The sequence below is a fragment of the Phyllopteryx taeniolatus genome, chromosome 10, assembly GCF_024500385.1.
Source record: "Phyllopteryx taeniolatus isolate TA_2022b chromosome 10, UOR_Ptae_1.2, whole genome shotgun sequence".
Taxonomy (NCBI): domain Eukaryota; kingdom Metazoa; phylum Chordata; class Actinopteri; order Syngnathiformes; family Syngnathidae; genus Phyllopteryx; species Phyllopteryx taeniolatus.
In genome coordinates, this window is record NC_084511.1 from 9860588 (window position 1) to 9877204 (window position 16617).

General features: G+C 41.9%; 1 protein-coding gene across 13 annotated transcripts in view; it reads left to right on the top strand.

Annotated features, from left to right (window-relative positions):
* The window catches only part of enox2 (ecto-NOX disulfide-thiol exchanger 2), a 290823-nt gene that overhangs the window by 63049 nt on the left and 211157 nt on the right, over window positions 1–16617 (top strand). For 2 of the 13 annotated variants that reach the window (XR_009790374.1, XM_061786747.1), the window contains exons 1-3: window positions 4447–6242; window positions 6405–6573; window positions 11987–12159. The exons of 4 other annotated variants lie outside the window; for them this stretch is intronic. Coding sequence is in view for 6 of the 9 variants with exons in the window: in XM_061786747.1 (XP_061642731.1) it covers window positions 6479–6573; window positions 11987–12159 (268 nt within the window). In the remaining 3 variants the exon portion in view is untranslated. Of the gene's footprint in view, window positions 1–4446; window positions 6243–6404; window positions 6574–11986; window positions 12160–16617 lie in introns of those variants that run through there. 7 more of the 13 variants (XM_061786745.1, XM_061786739.1, XM_061786737.1 and 4 more) reach the window with 7 other exon arrangements.

A 16617-nucleotide genomic window follows, 5' to 3' on the forward strand; every position in this document is an offset into this window, starting at 1 on the left:
TGACATACAATGAAATATGGAAGAAACAGGCATGACTGCAATGTTTATTTAACACTATTTTGTTTTACAAAAGATATAGCACAAATCTACGGAGCCCCCCTGGTGCCAAGGTATGAGAAAAATAAAAATCATTGATAATCTGTTCCCTCAGTTTAGTAAACTGTACCCTCAGTTTAGTAAACCGTACCCACAGTTTAGTAATCCGTACCCACAGTTTAGTAATCCGTACCCTCAATTTAGTAAACTGTGCCCTCAGTTTAGTAATCCGTACCCTCAATTTAGTAAACTGTACCCTCAGTTTAGTAATCCGTACCCTCAATTTAGTAAACTGTACCCTCAGTTTAGTAATCCGTTCCCTCAGTTTAGCAAATGTCTGGGGCTCCGTATACCTACGTATATCTGTCAAGTGAAGTACATTTTATTTGTATGTTATATTCTTACTCGTGTGAATTCTGTGTATAAATTGTCATGTCGTGATATATCCTACATCCCATTTTTTCAACTGAAAGGCAATATTGCTGTAGTTCGAGGGGGTTGATCATTATATAGCAGTACTAGCAGGACTGGTTACAATTAGCCTGCGTGTTTCCTAAACACAGTACTAAACTGAGGGTACGGATTACTAAATTGAGGGTATGGATTACTAAATTGAGGGTACAGATTACTAAACTGAGGGTACAGTTTACTAAACTGAGGGTACGGATTACTAAACTGAGGGTACGGATTACTAAACTGAGGGTACGGATTACTAAACTGAGGGTACAGTTTACTAAACTGAGGGTACAGTTTACTAAATTGAGGGAACGGATTATCAATTAATTTTATTTTTCTCATACCTTGGCACCAGGGGGGCTCCGTACAAATCCTCTTAATTCCTACTATGCTAGCTTTCTGTTTCCAGATATCGATAGTACTGACCTATTGGGAGCTGCACCCACCTCTTACCGCACTCTCAATTGTGACTACACAAACAAGTTGCCACGTAGCTGTTGATGAGTCCAATCGTAATCAGGTGGAAAATATAACTACAGTTTATCTGGAGGCTGAGGTGTGGAGAAAAAACTTGACGTGCTAGAAAAAAAACTGACAGCAATTTTGGAATCATCATTCCAATTTTAGTTTTACTCAGCATAAAGATCTAACTCAGAATTGTTTTTTTTTAATTGTTCCCCAGTGTTATAGATTCAGGGCCCACAATTTCAACAATTTCAAGTATTTATTTGTTTATTTTTACACAATTTGGGCTTCCAGCACATAAAACCCACAAAATCAGGAATTTAAAAAATTTTAATACTGTGAAGAAATCAGACCAAATTTTGCAGGCCATAAATATAAATAATATAAATATATAATTTTTTCACAGCGCCATAAAGCAACAATGATAAGTGGTCTTTTACATGTTTGAAAATAGGGTTAAACAAATCTCATTTTATAGAATTGGGTTAAGGTTCTTTATGATTAACGTCTACATCAACAAATGTTAACTTTCATATTGTTTCCGCAACCGAATTAAATGGTATTGAATTGTATTGCTCCCATATTGAACCGAATCGTATCATTCTGCCCTTAAAAATATATTTTTTTAATTGAATTGCAACCTGTGTATCTAGATATGTATCGAATCGGCCTCATGTCATAGATACCTAAGCTTAAACTCAAAAACAGTTAAAGGAAAATGATCATATCTGCCTTCTCAGGCATTGTGTGTGAGTGTTGTGCACATGTACTGTCGTGTCTCCTACAGTGGAGAACACACGCTCTCTTGCCATAAAAAATACATACGGTATGCTAATTTTAGCTGTTTATGTGCATTTGAGTTGACCCACCGTTTTAGTTGCAGTTTTACTTGTTAGCTGGCTCACTGTATGTTCGCTTAAGATGTATTTTATTATTGTTTGACTGACCTGATTCTGACTTCAGTGTGGTGCTAGGTTGTGGATCGTAGTCGGAGCTAGCACGGCAAACTTTGTTACTTCTACACGATTTTTCCGAAGATATTTTTGCATGATATAATCTTATTGGAAGTATTGCGCAAAACCAACTGGTCTTCTATTTTAACAAAGTTAAGCCACACTTATGATTGCTACCACATACCGTTGCGCACACACACTTGCTGCTGGTTCTTCTTTGGTGGTCGGCAGACAAGGCATCGAAACTGGGAACCGAATTTTTTAAATTTAAAATGTAATGGCCTTGTTAAATCATGAATTAACTCTGGCTAATAACATTTTTTGGTTCATTTTCGCTGACCACACCCAAGCTTAATGGACCATATGCACGGCGACACATGACCGTATTTCCGGCGGTTAGATTATACAGCACACCGGTTTCCGGTGTCCGTCTGTTTCAAGGTACTAGGATGCCATCTGGCGGAAAAAAATCTAATTATTTAAATGTGGTTTTGTGAGGTTGTGTAATAATTATATACAGTAGCTCGAGGAGCAAATTTCATCAAAATGTTTTGACTTTTTAAGGACGAAGGAATAATAACTGCAGCCAACACTGCCATGTGACGCCCGCCCGCCCACATATATTCAGCGATTCAACTCGACTTCTTATTTTTACATGTTTAATAGTGACCCGGTTCTACAAAGTAGATGGGAAGTTAACATTCGCCAAGATTTTTTTCATCATTGCAACAACAAGAGTCGGCGGTGGTTGACGCTCCATCTCCCTCCAAGGCCCCTCCCTTTCTCTCCCCGCTCGTTGCCAAGATTGTACGTGTGCAGTTTGGAGTCACCTCCATGAGTCACCTCCAAACCTCTCTGCCCACGTGACTCCATATTCTTATTTATTCTGCCAATGTGGCTGGCTAACATTAGCTATAACACTTAACCCATGACTTGATATTGTATGTATTCAGCTCCCGTAGCTATATCACATTAGCTAATGTCTACATTTAGAGATAAACTTACATCATAATGCGACATACCCGTGACTAGTCCATATTATTGAAAATGACAATCTCGCCGCGTGAGCAGAGAGGTGGCGTGTGTGAACAGAGGTATGGAGGTGAATCCACACTGCATGCGCACCCGTCTCCTCAGTGCCGCTTGGCTCCCATCATTCAATCCACTGCCAGCTGGTATCGTCACAAAGCTCCGGTCACTCATGGGCGGAGAGAAACAATCAAACCGTGAGAACATTGATCCTGACAGTACTGTATGCTTGTCATTATTATTATTTTATTGTTGGTTGTGTTTTGTTTCATATCCCCAATTTCGTTGGATTTGCACCACACAATGAATTGAACTTTTTCTATTCCATTTATGTTCAATCTTTATGTACTACATTACTTTGTTAGAGTTGCAATTGTTTTTCTAAGTGCTCTATAAACAAAGTTGAATTGAGATTTGAGTGTCTCAAAGCCGTGCGAGTCTTAAGTACACACACGTACGTATGTAAGTGGCATCTAGTTACTGGGAGACTGTGAGTGGCTCATTAAATCAGATAAAGATCTTTTGATTGCTACAGTGATACTTGGAGAACTGTAACAATTATAATGGTAATACATCATTCACGGTAACTTTACGTAATTCCAGCAGACAGCAAGTATACTTTGAAGAGTTGTTTGCTATCATTGTTATCGCTATGCATTGCCCAGCCCCCGGAAGTTAGCTTGCAGCCTTTCCCCAAACGTGGAAGTGCTGCGTGCATAGACTCCATTACCTCCAGACATATCAAGAAATGTCAAGAAATCACTTCAGTTGTAATCAGAATCAGCTTTATTGGCTAAGTATGTTACAAGATACACAGGAAATTTGTCTCCAGTAGTTGGATCCACTCTAGTATGACAACAAACAGCTACTATGACAAAATATACATTACATGTCATCAAGAAACAAGTATGGAGAGTCATTGAGCAATGAAAGTATACCACTAGTGTGGTGATGCTGATATAATGGCATTGTGCAAATGATGCAGTCCCCAAGCAATTCAGACTAATTTAAAGTGACTAATAGTGAAATGATTTGGTATCGTGACGATTGGGTAAATGGCGTAGAGTTCTCAAACATATAAGTGGCCAGTAGTAATAAACAACAGTGTGAAAATTGTGCAGCATGGTAAAACAGTGAGTGCACAAATAATGTAGTGTCACAACAGAAATGTGCAAAACTGGCAGCATTTTACAATGAAATTGTAAATAAACTGTTTAAGAGGTTGACGGCAAGAGGACAGTAGCTGTTGGAATGTCTGCTGTTTTTAGTTTGGATGTGGAGGGTCCAAGAGGATTTAGCATGCCCTTGTCTTAGTTCTGACAGCGTGCAAGTCCTCAAGAGTGGATACAGATAATTTTTTCAGCAGTCTCGACTGTCCGTTGCAGTCTGATTTTGTCCTTCTTTGTGGCAGCACTAAACCAGACTGTGATGGATGAACACAGAACCGATTAGATAACTGCTTTGTAGCACTGCCTCAACAGCTCCTGTGGCAGGCCGTGCTTCCTCAGAAGTCGCAGGAACTACATCCTCTGCTGGGCCTTTTTGAGGATGGATTTGATGTGGATCTCTGACTTCAGATATTAAGAGACTGTAATTCCTAACAACGTGAAGGTCTCGACGGTTGACACAGGGCAGTTGGACAGTGTGAGGGGCAGCTGTGGTGAAGTCCACGATCATCTCTACTGAGCATGTTCAAGTCCAGGTTATGTTGGCCACACCAAAGCTCCAGCCGCTGCACTTCCTGTCGATACGCAGACTAGTCACCATCTTTGATGAGGCCGATGACTGGTGTCGTCTGCAAACAGCTAACAATTTGACAGCCGGGTGCGTTGAGGTGCAGTCGTTCGTGTAAAGAGAGAAGAGTAGCAGAGAGAGGACACGTCCTTGGGGGGCCCCAATGCTTATGGTGGATGTGGATGAAGTTGTGTCCTCCACCCTCACCTGCTGTGTCCTGCCCGTCAGGAAGCTGTAGAACCACTGGCAGGTGGCAGGCGAGATGCTGAGCTGGAGGAGCTTGGAGGAGAGGAGTTCGGGGTTGATTTTGTTGAGCGCAGAGCTAAAGTCCTCAAACAGGATCCTCACGTAGGTCCCTGCATCGTCACGGTGTTCCAGGAGGAAGTGCAATCCCATGTTGACTGAGTCATCCATAGACCTGTTTGCTCGATATGCAAACTGCAGGGGGTCCAGTGATGCTCTGGAGGTGGTCCAGCACTAGGCATACAAAGGACTTCATAACCACTGATGTCAGGGTGACAGGCCTGTTGTCATTCAGTCCAGATATTGCAGGTTTCTTGGGGAGTGGGATGATGGTGGAGCGTTTGAGGCAGGATGGGACTTCACACAGTTCCAAAGATGTATGGAAAATCTGTGTGAAAACTGGAGCGAGCTTGACCGCGCACTTTCAAGCAGGAGGGAGACACACTGTCCGGGCTTGCCGCTTTGTTCGTGAATGGTCATTGCAGAAGGGGGAGTCAGAGTTGTGATGGTAGTCGTTGGTGGTGCGGCTGGGTGCGTGTGGGGTGTGAAAGTGTAGTTTTCAAATCTGAAGTAAAAGCCAGTCCTTTATTGTTCTCCTTGTGGGAATGATAGATTGTAGGTGGTTAGGTATAATAATCCTTGCCAAACTGACGCAGAGTTGATAGCAGCAAATTGCTTTTCCAGCTTTCTTGCCAAATTTCTCTTGGCAATGTTGATTTCTTTTGTCAGCTGGTTTCTGGCCTGATTGTACAGGGCTCTGGTCCCACTCTGATAGGTGTCCTCTTTAGCCTGGCGAAGTTTGGCAGTGAACCACGCTTGTTGTTATTGAACGAGCGAAATGTCTTTGTTGGTACATTCACGTCTTCACAGAAGCTGATGTAGGATGTAACAGTATTCATCTAAACTGCCAGTTGAAGTTAGTTTAAAAAAACACCCCAATCTTTGCATTCTAAAATGTCTTGAAAATCAATCTTTGCTTCATTGGTCCACTTCTTCACTGTTTTAACCACAGGCTTTGCACATTTAAGTTTGTGTCTGTATGTTGGCATTGAGTGAATTAAACTGTGATCAGACGGGCTGCCCAAAGCTGCATGAGGAACAGCACAGTACGAGTCCTTCAGTGTGGTATAGCAATGGTCTAGAATTTTGTTTTCCCTGGTTGGATTGTCACCAACCCCCTCAGATGAAGCTTTAAAGTAACCTTTCATCTTCTGTGTCAAATTAACATTCTATTAGACTGTTTTTGCAACACTTTTAACAGGCCGCACAGAAGCAGTGTTGTCAAAAGAAAACCCGGACATCTTTCCCAAGGGCCACCGGAATTGAGTGAGTGCATGCACTAGCTGATACTCATTACTGCCAGTTGACAAGGGCAATTGAATTTTTGTTACCCCTGCAAAACAGTCAGTTTTTTAAGACAACTCATTTCTGATAAAAACATGCACCGGCAATGGTCGGCTTAGTATTTTTTTTAACTTCCACATGCAGATACAGTGGAACCTCCAAAATCAAACACCCCAAAAGAGGTACAAGTTGGAGTACAACCAGCATTGTCTGGGATAATGTGCCTTCATAGTTTAACAATCACGAATGCCAGCAAATCTTGTGAGACAAACAATGTGAACACCTTCCTGTCCCCTCCAATTTGTGTCAAAGGGTAAGTAATTTTACTTTATTTTTGTTTTTAGTGCTATATACCATCTCTATGTTACACACAATGAGTTAATAAATGTTTGATTACAGTTTGAAACTGGAAATAATTGAAATACTATTTCCTATGTGGAAAACCTGTTTTTAAATTAAGAACAACTGGGAAGTCAACTAGCTTCCCCAATGTGACTGTGTTCCACTTGGGAGGTACCACAACAATGCAACACTGTGTATTTCAAGTTTCCTTTCTTCCCCCTCGGGTAATCCATTTAAGAGAGTACGTGAGGCAAAGAATACATCCTCGTCCATCGAAAATATTTCAAAAGCAAAGGTTGTCATCCAAATGTGTCAGATGGGGTCCTGTTGTGTTGTGATGCCTCTGAAGTTTTTCCAGGCATTCTCTCAGTAGCATAGCATGAAATGAGCCTGACAACACTCACTTTGATTTAGTGTATCCCATGATTGTGTGTACAGTATATTTTGAAGAGCGGGCGCTTCAGATAAAAATAGTTGTATTCAACAAGATGTCTGGGCGGCATGACTGATGGGGTTAACTTTTCTAGCAAGCAGGGAATTGTTGGTTTCACCCTTGATTCCCCTTGGACTTTTTCATGTATCCTTAGAGCTCATACTCTACCTGTGTCTTGTGAACGTCTACTTTCGTGCTGTGGAATTAAAAGTCAGACATTTCTTCCGATTTCACCCTATACACAGTGGAACAGGATCCCTTCCATGATTCTGGTTAACCTCCGAGTTCAGAATCGTATGCATCCCTTAGGGCAGCTGGTGTTAAACAAATTTTTGTCACAGGCCATATTGTTGGTACAGTTTGCCTCAGAGAGCCGTTATGACATATACAGACCCTTTCCCCAAAATTAGAATATCGTGGAAAGGTTTATTTTTTTCCATAATTCCATTCAAAAAATTAACTTTCATAGATTATAGATTCAGGGCCCACAATTTAAACAATTTCAAGTATTTATTTGTTTACTTTTACATAATTTGGGCGTCCAGCTCATAAAACCCACAAAATCAGGAATTCAAAAAATTAGAATACTGTGAAGGAAATCACTTCTCAGTTTTTGTAGAAAAAAAAGAAGAAATTAGTGTCACATTAAATCAATCAAAATATGGTACTTTCAAAACAATATGTTAATCTTTAGTACTTGGTTGAGAATCCCTTTGCCTTGATCACTGCTTCGATGCGCCGTGGCATTGCCTAGGAGTTATGGAAGCCCAGATTTCCTTGATGCTTGTTGTCAGTTCTTTGTTTTTGGGTCTAGTGCCCCTCATTTTCCTCTTGATAATATCCCATGGATTCTCAATGGGGTTTAGAGCAGGCGAGTTGGCTGGCTAGTCAAGCACTGTGATGGCATGGGCATCAAACCAGGTTTTGGTGCTTCTGGCAGTATGGGCAGGGACCAGGTCCTGCTGGAAGATAAAATCTGCATCTCCATACAGATCCTCAGCAGAAGGAATCATGAAGTCCTCTAAAACATTCTGGTAGACTGTTGCGGTGACCTTGGATTTAAGAAAGTAAGAGTTTACCAACACCTGCACTGGACATTGCACCCCAAATCATGAAAGACTGTGGATGTTTCACACTGGACCTCAAGCAGCTTGGGTTTTGTTCTTCAACAGTTTTCCTCCAAACCCTTGGACCTTGATTCCCGAATGAAAGGCACACTTTACTTTCATCGGAAAAGAGGACCTTGGACCACTGGCCAACAGTCCAGTCCTTCTTCTCCTTGGCCCAGTTGAGACACTTCCTACGTTGGCTTGGGTTCAGAAAGGGCTTGATCTGAGGAACCCGACAGGCCATCTCCCGAATGCGACTGAATGTGGTGGTTTTTGAAGCTGTGACTCCTGGCTCATTCAATCTCTGCTAGATTCTTGAATCTTCTCTGGTGCATCTTCTGACACATTTTGTCCTTCCATTATACTTTCCATTGATATGTTTGGACACAGCACTCTGTGAAGTTTTGTCGCTTACCCATCCTATGGAAGGTATCAATGATGGTCTTCTGGCCAGTTGTCAAGTCTGCAGTCTTCCCCATATTGAACCCAACTGAGATAATTGAACTAAACTGAAGCAATTTAATGACACCTGGGGAAACCTGTGCAGGTGCTCCGAGTTTAGGAGATGATTAGTGTGCAAAATTTGGGCTGATTTCTTCGCAGTATTAACAATTTTTTGAATTCCTGATTTTGTGGGTTTTATGAGCTGGAAGCCCAAATTATGTAAAAAAAATAAACAAATAAATCATTGAAATTGTTTAAATATTAGGCCCTGAATCTATAATCTATGAAAGTTTACCTTTTTGAATGGAATTATGGAAATAAATAAACTTTTCCATGAGATTCTAATTTTTGGGAAAGGGTCTGTAAATGTTTCATTGCCTCATCATATTATTGAATATATTCAACAACTAGATTTTGAAATCAGAATAGTTTTTTCATTGTTCAAGTTACTGTTAAAACGGGTTTTGTAACAAAAAATGCTTGCAATATCACAACGTTATAATTCATTACAAATGACGATTTGAAAGTTTGGTACAGATTTGAGCAAGAATTATGAAAGTTGACGCGATTTGCTTAAGTGGGCCACATAAAGGTTGAGGTTGACACCAGTGCCTTAGGAAATAATGCAAAATGAATTCATTTGATCCAGGTTAAAATTATCGCCATCATAAAAACAGGAATGAGATTTTAAGTAACATATGGAACTGTCATACACATATAGAGAGACCTAATAAAGTAAAATAAAGTAAAACTACTTCGTACTTCAAAAACGTATAATGTGAAAGTTCCATGAATTTTTATTTCCTTTGACTCAAAATGGCCTTGTTGTCCTCTTTGTATAGTTTTCAACTAAAAGTTGCTGAATTTCCGACGTGTACTGTTGAGCTTCCTCATTGTGTTGTGATATGCTCGACTGCTGTTGCATTTTGTACATTTAATCAGTATTTACTCCTCACCATTCTGGGTAGATGGTAATCTATCGACACTAGTTTTCTGTTTGTAATTGTACCGTGTTCTTTTATGTATACACTCTTTTGTTGTGACGTAAATTGTGCTACACCTTGGCAGATCACCCTTGAAAATGAGACCTCTGTCTCAATGGGTTTTTATTTTCTGGTTAAATAAATATTTTGATTGATTGATTCAAAGACATCTGACGGACACATAATAGAGAGGCCCAGCAAGCTTGTTGGCAAGCTTCTCTGTGGTCATTTTTATTGTAATCATTGGCCATTAGATGCTTCATTCAATTACTTGATCTTTTCGTTAGCCTCTGCACTCACGACTGCATCTATTGGCATTCACACACAATTTCTGAGACTATGCCTATTTCTACTAAACAACTTGATTGACACTCAAGTTAAAGATGAAACAGGCTCACATTTATCATTCAATCTATGATTTTCTCTGTCCAAACAAGGGGAAAATCGATGCTGTCAAATCTTGGAGGCTTGAAGTAACTTTTTTTTTTATTTGTCTGCATTGCAATCTCTAGCTCTCTGGATTGGTTAGGCTTTTCCATTTTTCCCTTTTTTTCCTCTTTTTTTTCTGTTTTGGATGAACCAACGACGAAAACACATTGTTTTGTCCCCACTTATTCCCCAAAAATGTGTATTTATTTTTTGTCAATGCAATTATCATGCTTGCTGTTTGCGGTTAGGTCCACTGTATAACTAAATTGTAAATTGAAGAATGGAATGTCTGTCATGGAAAGTGACTCACATCCCAAGCACTAATCTTCATGTTGGTCACATTTTACATCACAAGGGTACATACACATTTTATTGTTTTTACATTTTACCAATAATACTTTATTTTACACTTGTATGACAGTTAATGTTAGAGTGTTACTCAACACATTGCTCATACTTTCCCTGGAACGGTTTAATTAATTTCCCATTATTTTCCATCACGCTTGAGTGAAGTGAAAAAAAAAAAAGGAGCGCGACAGTTCCTGATGCACTTTCAGCCATTTATTGAACAGCACAAACAGTCAAACACAAAATACAAAATGAAAAACACACGCTGCATGGAAAGGACGCTAACAATGAACTAACTTGGTGGTAAATGGCCAGCCAGAGCTTGGGTCAGAGCTCCTAACGTCACTCACTAGGCCATGCCCTTTAAAGGCAATCAACAACCCATGCATACTAAAGTGTTTGTGTGGTACTTTATAAAACCAGACTATTTCTTTACATTCTCTTTTATTATGTTTTATAGTGTTTTTATGTACACAATGCAGTGCTGTTTTTCTTCATTAAAAACATGCAAGGGGCTAGAATTAATAAATTCATTTCAATTCATTTAATTTGGGGAAAACTGATTGAATATACGAGTAAATTGTGTTATGAGCTTGGTCATGGAATGAATGAAACTAGTAAATCAAAGTACCACTGTATTTTATATTTCTATTGAAACTTTTTGGGTGCCAAAACTTGTGGGGGGGGGGGGGTACCTTATTAAAAAGTGAGCCTATTAGGCTTGTCTTCTACGCAGTTCATGTAGTCTTCTAACACATTGATTCCCAACCACTGTGCTTTGCTAATATCAGTCAGATTTCTGTGAGAGATAATCTGGTGTGCCCTGGGAAATGATAAACAATTTCACTTCATGAAATGAGTAGGCCTGTTTATGTACAAATCAAGTATCTTTGTCCACCCATATGCCAGTGACGCATATGGGACAGGCATAACAATTAAATTCTCCTTCATTAGATGGTAGAATGGACATAATCGAACTGCGTAACCACTTTTGGGGAGATTTAATTCTGTGAGAGTTTTCTCATGTGAAATATGTGCCTTGGCTCAAAGTTTTCGAAACCCTGCTCTAACAGCATAGAAATAATCATTACATGTTACTGATCCCCCAGCTGGCAGGTCGAGGTACGACACCCTCTTGGTAACGCCAGAAGTTTTTAGACATTGTCGTCTTTTGTTTTCTTTCAACATTTTACACATAAACACAAGTGGATGTTTTTCCTCTATTTTCGTCCAGACGAGTAGAGATTTCTGGGGGGGTTTGTTTTGACGCCAGCGTCCACGCAGTGTCTTTTCGTGCCATAGATTGGCCGGATGGATCCACGAAATACCTCCTCCTCCTCTCTCTCACATCCTAGTTAGAGAGTTCAGTCTTTAGGGGGGTGGCGTCCGTGCATCACTCCTCTCCAGCCGCGTTAAGAGCCTCGGTCGCCGGCGTCTCGTCCTCCGCTCGCTCGCACTCTCCCCCCCAGTGGATGTGGACGAACTGGAGCCGAAGCACGTTGTCGTCGTACTGAGGGCGGGACGTAGGTTTAAAAACGAAAGAGAGAGAGAGAGAGGGAGAGAGAGCGAGAGGAGGAGGGAGGGGGATAAAAAGAGTCTCTTTCTGTGTGCGGTGTGGTTGCTGTGCTGTCATTGCAGCCCAGCCTGCAGAGCAGCTCGGAGCGGAGTGAAGGGCGGTCGACGAACAGCGTCTCCATCCCGGGATTTATTGGCAGCAAGACGACGGACACACAGAAGAAAAGAGGGTGGGGGGAAGAAAAAAAATCGCATCTCGGAGCCGCTTTGGACAATGTTTCTGTTGCAGTACACAGGTACATGTTGACAACTTTTCAGTGGTGTTTGTTGCACAGCGTATGTCCTGGGTGACTTATGCGGGCTATAGTAGCCACTCTGACTGCACCACTTCTGAGCACGTTTGATCGCCCTGATCGGTCATCGCCATGTGGTTCCTCTAACAGCCTGTCTTTATTTTTATTTTATTTTATTTTTTTTAACTTTTCTATCGGGGGTGATGATTTATTTTATTGTATTTATTTCATTTTTGCGCACTACAGTATTTTCTTGACATTGCAGCCTTGCTTTTGCATTAAGTATTAGATCCATGGTATGGGTTGTTTTACACACCCAGTACGTCTTGTCTGGTGGCATTGTGGTGCTCAAATTCCTGACTCATTTATTTCCTATGCATGAATCGCCCTGTTTTTTGTTGTTGTGGCCTCACAGGATCTCATTAGCAGCGTTACTGTTTTGAACTGCTCCCATTAACCTGCTCAACTGTGTTCGGTTTCCTGTGTTTATACTTTACTAGACGCCCACAGCGTTTTTTGGCCAATGAGCGTTTAGGGGGAAACTGCTTCCATTTCTATCTTTGCTTCGCTACCTCTTGAATGATCAGTTTCAGTTGCATTTATACCTTTTGGAGTTAATCTACCACTGAAATCCCACAGCGTTGTATTCAACAGCATTGTTGGGCAATAAACAATTAGGGAAAACATGCTTTCACTTCTATGTGCTTCACTACCTCATCAATTAACATATTGGCAGTGCTTATACCTTTTGGAGTTCATCTACCTTAGACATCCCACAGTATTGTTGAGCTTTAAGGATGTAAGGTCTGGCGGATTTTTCTTTTACTGTCCCTCTGTAGACATTTTACACGGATTACTTGGCCTATTGTAGGACAAAGCTCACATTTAGCTTAATCGCTCATACTCATAGAAATGGCTTGAAAAGTGCTTCCCATGTTCATACTTTCGACTTAATGTACCTGAGACATCCCACAGAGTTGTTGACCTTAAGCGTTTAGGAAAAGTGCTTCCCTTCTATCTATGGCATTGTGATCAAACTGATCCATTCGTTACCTTTTGAATAAACATTTCAGCTATGTTTAGACTTTTTGGAGTTCATGTACCTCAGACGTCCCATAGAATTATTGGCTAAAAACGTGTAAAGTCTAGAGCAGTGTAAAGATTTGTTTGGCTGTCCCTCAGTAGGAATGTTTTGACTTTTTTGGCAACCTGCCTCTCTTTTCAATGTCATCAAAAGTCACACTTTGGTTTAGAGCTGGTACTTTCCGAAATTGCTTGAAAAGTGGTTCCTGTGTTTATGCTTTTGGATTTAATGTTCCTCAAACATGCTACAGTGTTGTTAGCCTATAAGTGTTTAGGTTTAGTGATAAAAATGATTCGATCGATACTTGAATGAACAACCCATCCGTGTTTGTACCTTTGGTGCTGATCTCCCGCAGTTGTCCCACAGCATTTTTGACCTAATTTATTGCTTGGTCTGCTCTAGGACTTGGATTATTATCAATGTGAGTCTTTCATTTTAGTGTAATCAAAGCTCACACTTTGGTTTATTGCTGTTACTCGCAGTAGTAGTGGCTTGTAAAAGTGGTTATTGTGTTTATAATGTTGGAGTTACCTTACCACAAACGTTCCCAGTGTTGGTGACCTATAAGGGTGTAAGGCTCAGGGTTGTGTCACTGTCCTTTAGTAGAACTACATCTTAAATTTAACTCACTTGGTTTACTGTTTTGTTCCTCTTTTCAATATAATGAAAACACAAAAATTACTTTATTGCTGTTACTTGCAGAAATTGCTTGAAAAGTGCTTTCCTGCTATCCAATGTGTGTGATAAAACAGATCCATTTGGTGAAGCAACCGTACGTCCCACAGTGTTGGCCTGAAAGGATGTGAAGTCTGGTGCCTTATTCTACTATCCTTCAATAGATGCAGGGTCTGACATTAAAGGTCAGAGGACAAAGATGTTATGGGGTCAGTTAAAATTCATATTTGCAATGTTTATATGTTATGTAATACATGCACGTCATTTCCAGCAATTTGTCAACTATAGTTTAGCTAAATACGAGGTTTTTATTACACGTATTGCGCACTCCCCGAAAATACCCGAAGCTCGAGACACCGGGGTGTAGTGACTCTATCCACCACAAAGGCTACCGGAAGTGACATTTCAATTGCCAAACACAGCGCCCTTCACTCTATAAGCAATGGTGAGAAACGTGTTGGAATATGAGGAGGAGGAGGATTTGACATACAGGAGCACCCAACTGAACTTGGCATCGACAAACCGGACATGTTTGAGCCGATCAGGAGGTCGGAACCTGACAGTGACGACGACGAGCAGCCAAGTAGCAGCTGTACAACAGAAAAAAAGAGTCCATAATTTACTTGCTCCAGCATCCTCACTTGTCGATAGAAACATAATCATAAATAAAATATAACAGGCATGCTAATGGTGTCTGACAGTTGAGGGGAAAAAAAGCATGTCTTTTTCTCCAGTCATGGCTCGAAATAATGGCACCCCAGGGGTGCCAATATTTTGAGCACGACTACACGTATTAGCTATTCATATGTTTCAGTGACACGGTACAAGCTTTTACATAGTAAGCAGTATTTCTATATATTGTGTGCCCCTCGCTCGAGGAGCTTTATAACACTGCGCACAGAAAGCCTTTGCCGTGTCTGTTGGCTTGTCATATAGGCAAAAGTACAGACGACCGTACTGAAAAGTACTGCGTGGGTCTTTTTTTTCCCCTACTGTCCAGTGCATAATAACCATAATAGAGTCGTAGGTTTCTACAAGGCAATCCTCACCTCTTGTCTGCGCCACTTGGCTGCTGCATTGTGGCGGCTACAAGATGTAGTTCTCTTGCTGGTGGTTGAGGTCCCAATGGCCGTAGGAAAAATAGTTTGCACCGCAGCTGGTTTCACCCTCTGCCTAACTACACCTGTGTATCCAATGCTTTCTGCTAAGTCTTTCTCAAAACACGCCGGTTCAAAGTGATCAGCACAGAGTTTGGAATGCTTGCTAGGCACCCATAGCTGACCAAGTTTCTTCTCCTGTCGATTGACTTTCCCGATCCACTTGTCGCATATTCCTTTTTCACTTGGAAAGCCAAAGAAACTCTTGCCGCTGCCTGAACCATTTGTACAACCAAATGTCACACAATAAACCATTGTGAAATCGCTAACGACAACAAATATACAAGCACGGGAACAACAGCATGGAACAATAGCACACGGCGCCAAATGAACAGGCTGTTTGGCTCGTGTTATGTCACAGTGTCAGATAGACCCGAAGATCGGAAGGCACGAGATGCAAAAAGCAGAAGGCGCATTCTGCATTTATATTAACGATTTAACTTCTGTACATCTGCTATATAATCACTTCGAAATGGAAGATGTGGTTTGTAAAGGGGTTCTAGAGTTATCAAGAACATTTTTAACATCTTTGTCCTCTGACCTTGAACCCTTTTGAGGTGGTGGCCCCATTTGGCGAGTCGGGTGCAGTGTTGAGCTGGGCGGTGGCCAAAAACGGGGACCTTGGCGATGCGATCCCCGGCTACAGAAGCTGGCTCTAGGGAGTCGGAATGTCACCTCTCTGGCAGGGAAGGAGCCCGAGCTGGTGTGCGAGGTTGAGAAGTTCCGACTAGACTCGCCTCCACACACAGCTTGGGCTCTGGTACCAGTCCTCTCGAGAGGGGTTGGACTCTCTTCCACTCTGGAGTTGCCCACGGTGAGAGTCGCTGAGCAGGTGTGGGTATACTTATTGCCCCCCGGCTTGGCGCCTGTACGTTGGGGTTCACCCCGGTGGACGAGAGGGTAGCCTCCCTCCGCCTTTGGGTGGGGGGACGGGTCCTGACTGTTGTTTGTGCCTATGCATCAAACAGCAGTTCAGAGTACCCACCCTTTTTAGAGTCCTTGGAGGGGGTGCTGCAGAGCGCTCCCGCTGGGGACTCCATCGTTCTGCTGGGGGACTTCAATGCTCACGTGGGCAATGACAGTGAGACCTGGAAGGGCGTGATTAGGAGGTACGCCCCCCCCAATCAGAACCCGAGCGGTGTTCTGTTATTGGACTTCTGTGCTCATCACGGATTGTCCATAACGAACACCATGTTCAAGCATAAGGTTGTCCACATGTGCACTTGGCACCAGGACACCCTAGGTTGCAGTTCGATGATCGACTTTGTGGTCGTGTCATTGGACTTGCGGCCGCATGTCTTGGACACTGGTGAAGAGACGGGCAGAGCTGTGAACTGATCACCACCTGGTGGTGAGTTTGCTCCGGTGGTGGGGGAAGATGCCGGTCCGACGTGGCAGGCCCAAACGTATTGTGAGGGTCTGCTGGGAACGTCTGGCAGAATCCCCTGTCAGAAGGAGTTTCAACTCCCACCTCCGACAGAACTTTTCTCATGTTCCGGGGGAGGCGGGGGACATCGAGTCCGAGTGGACCATGTTCCGCGCCTC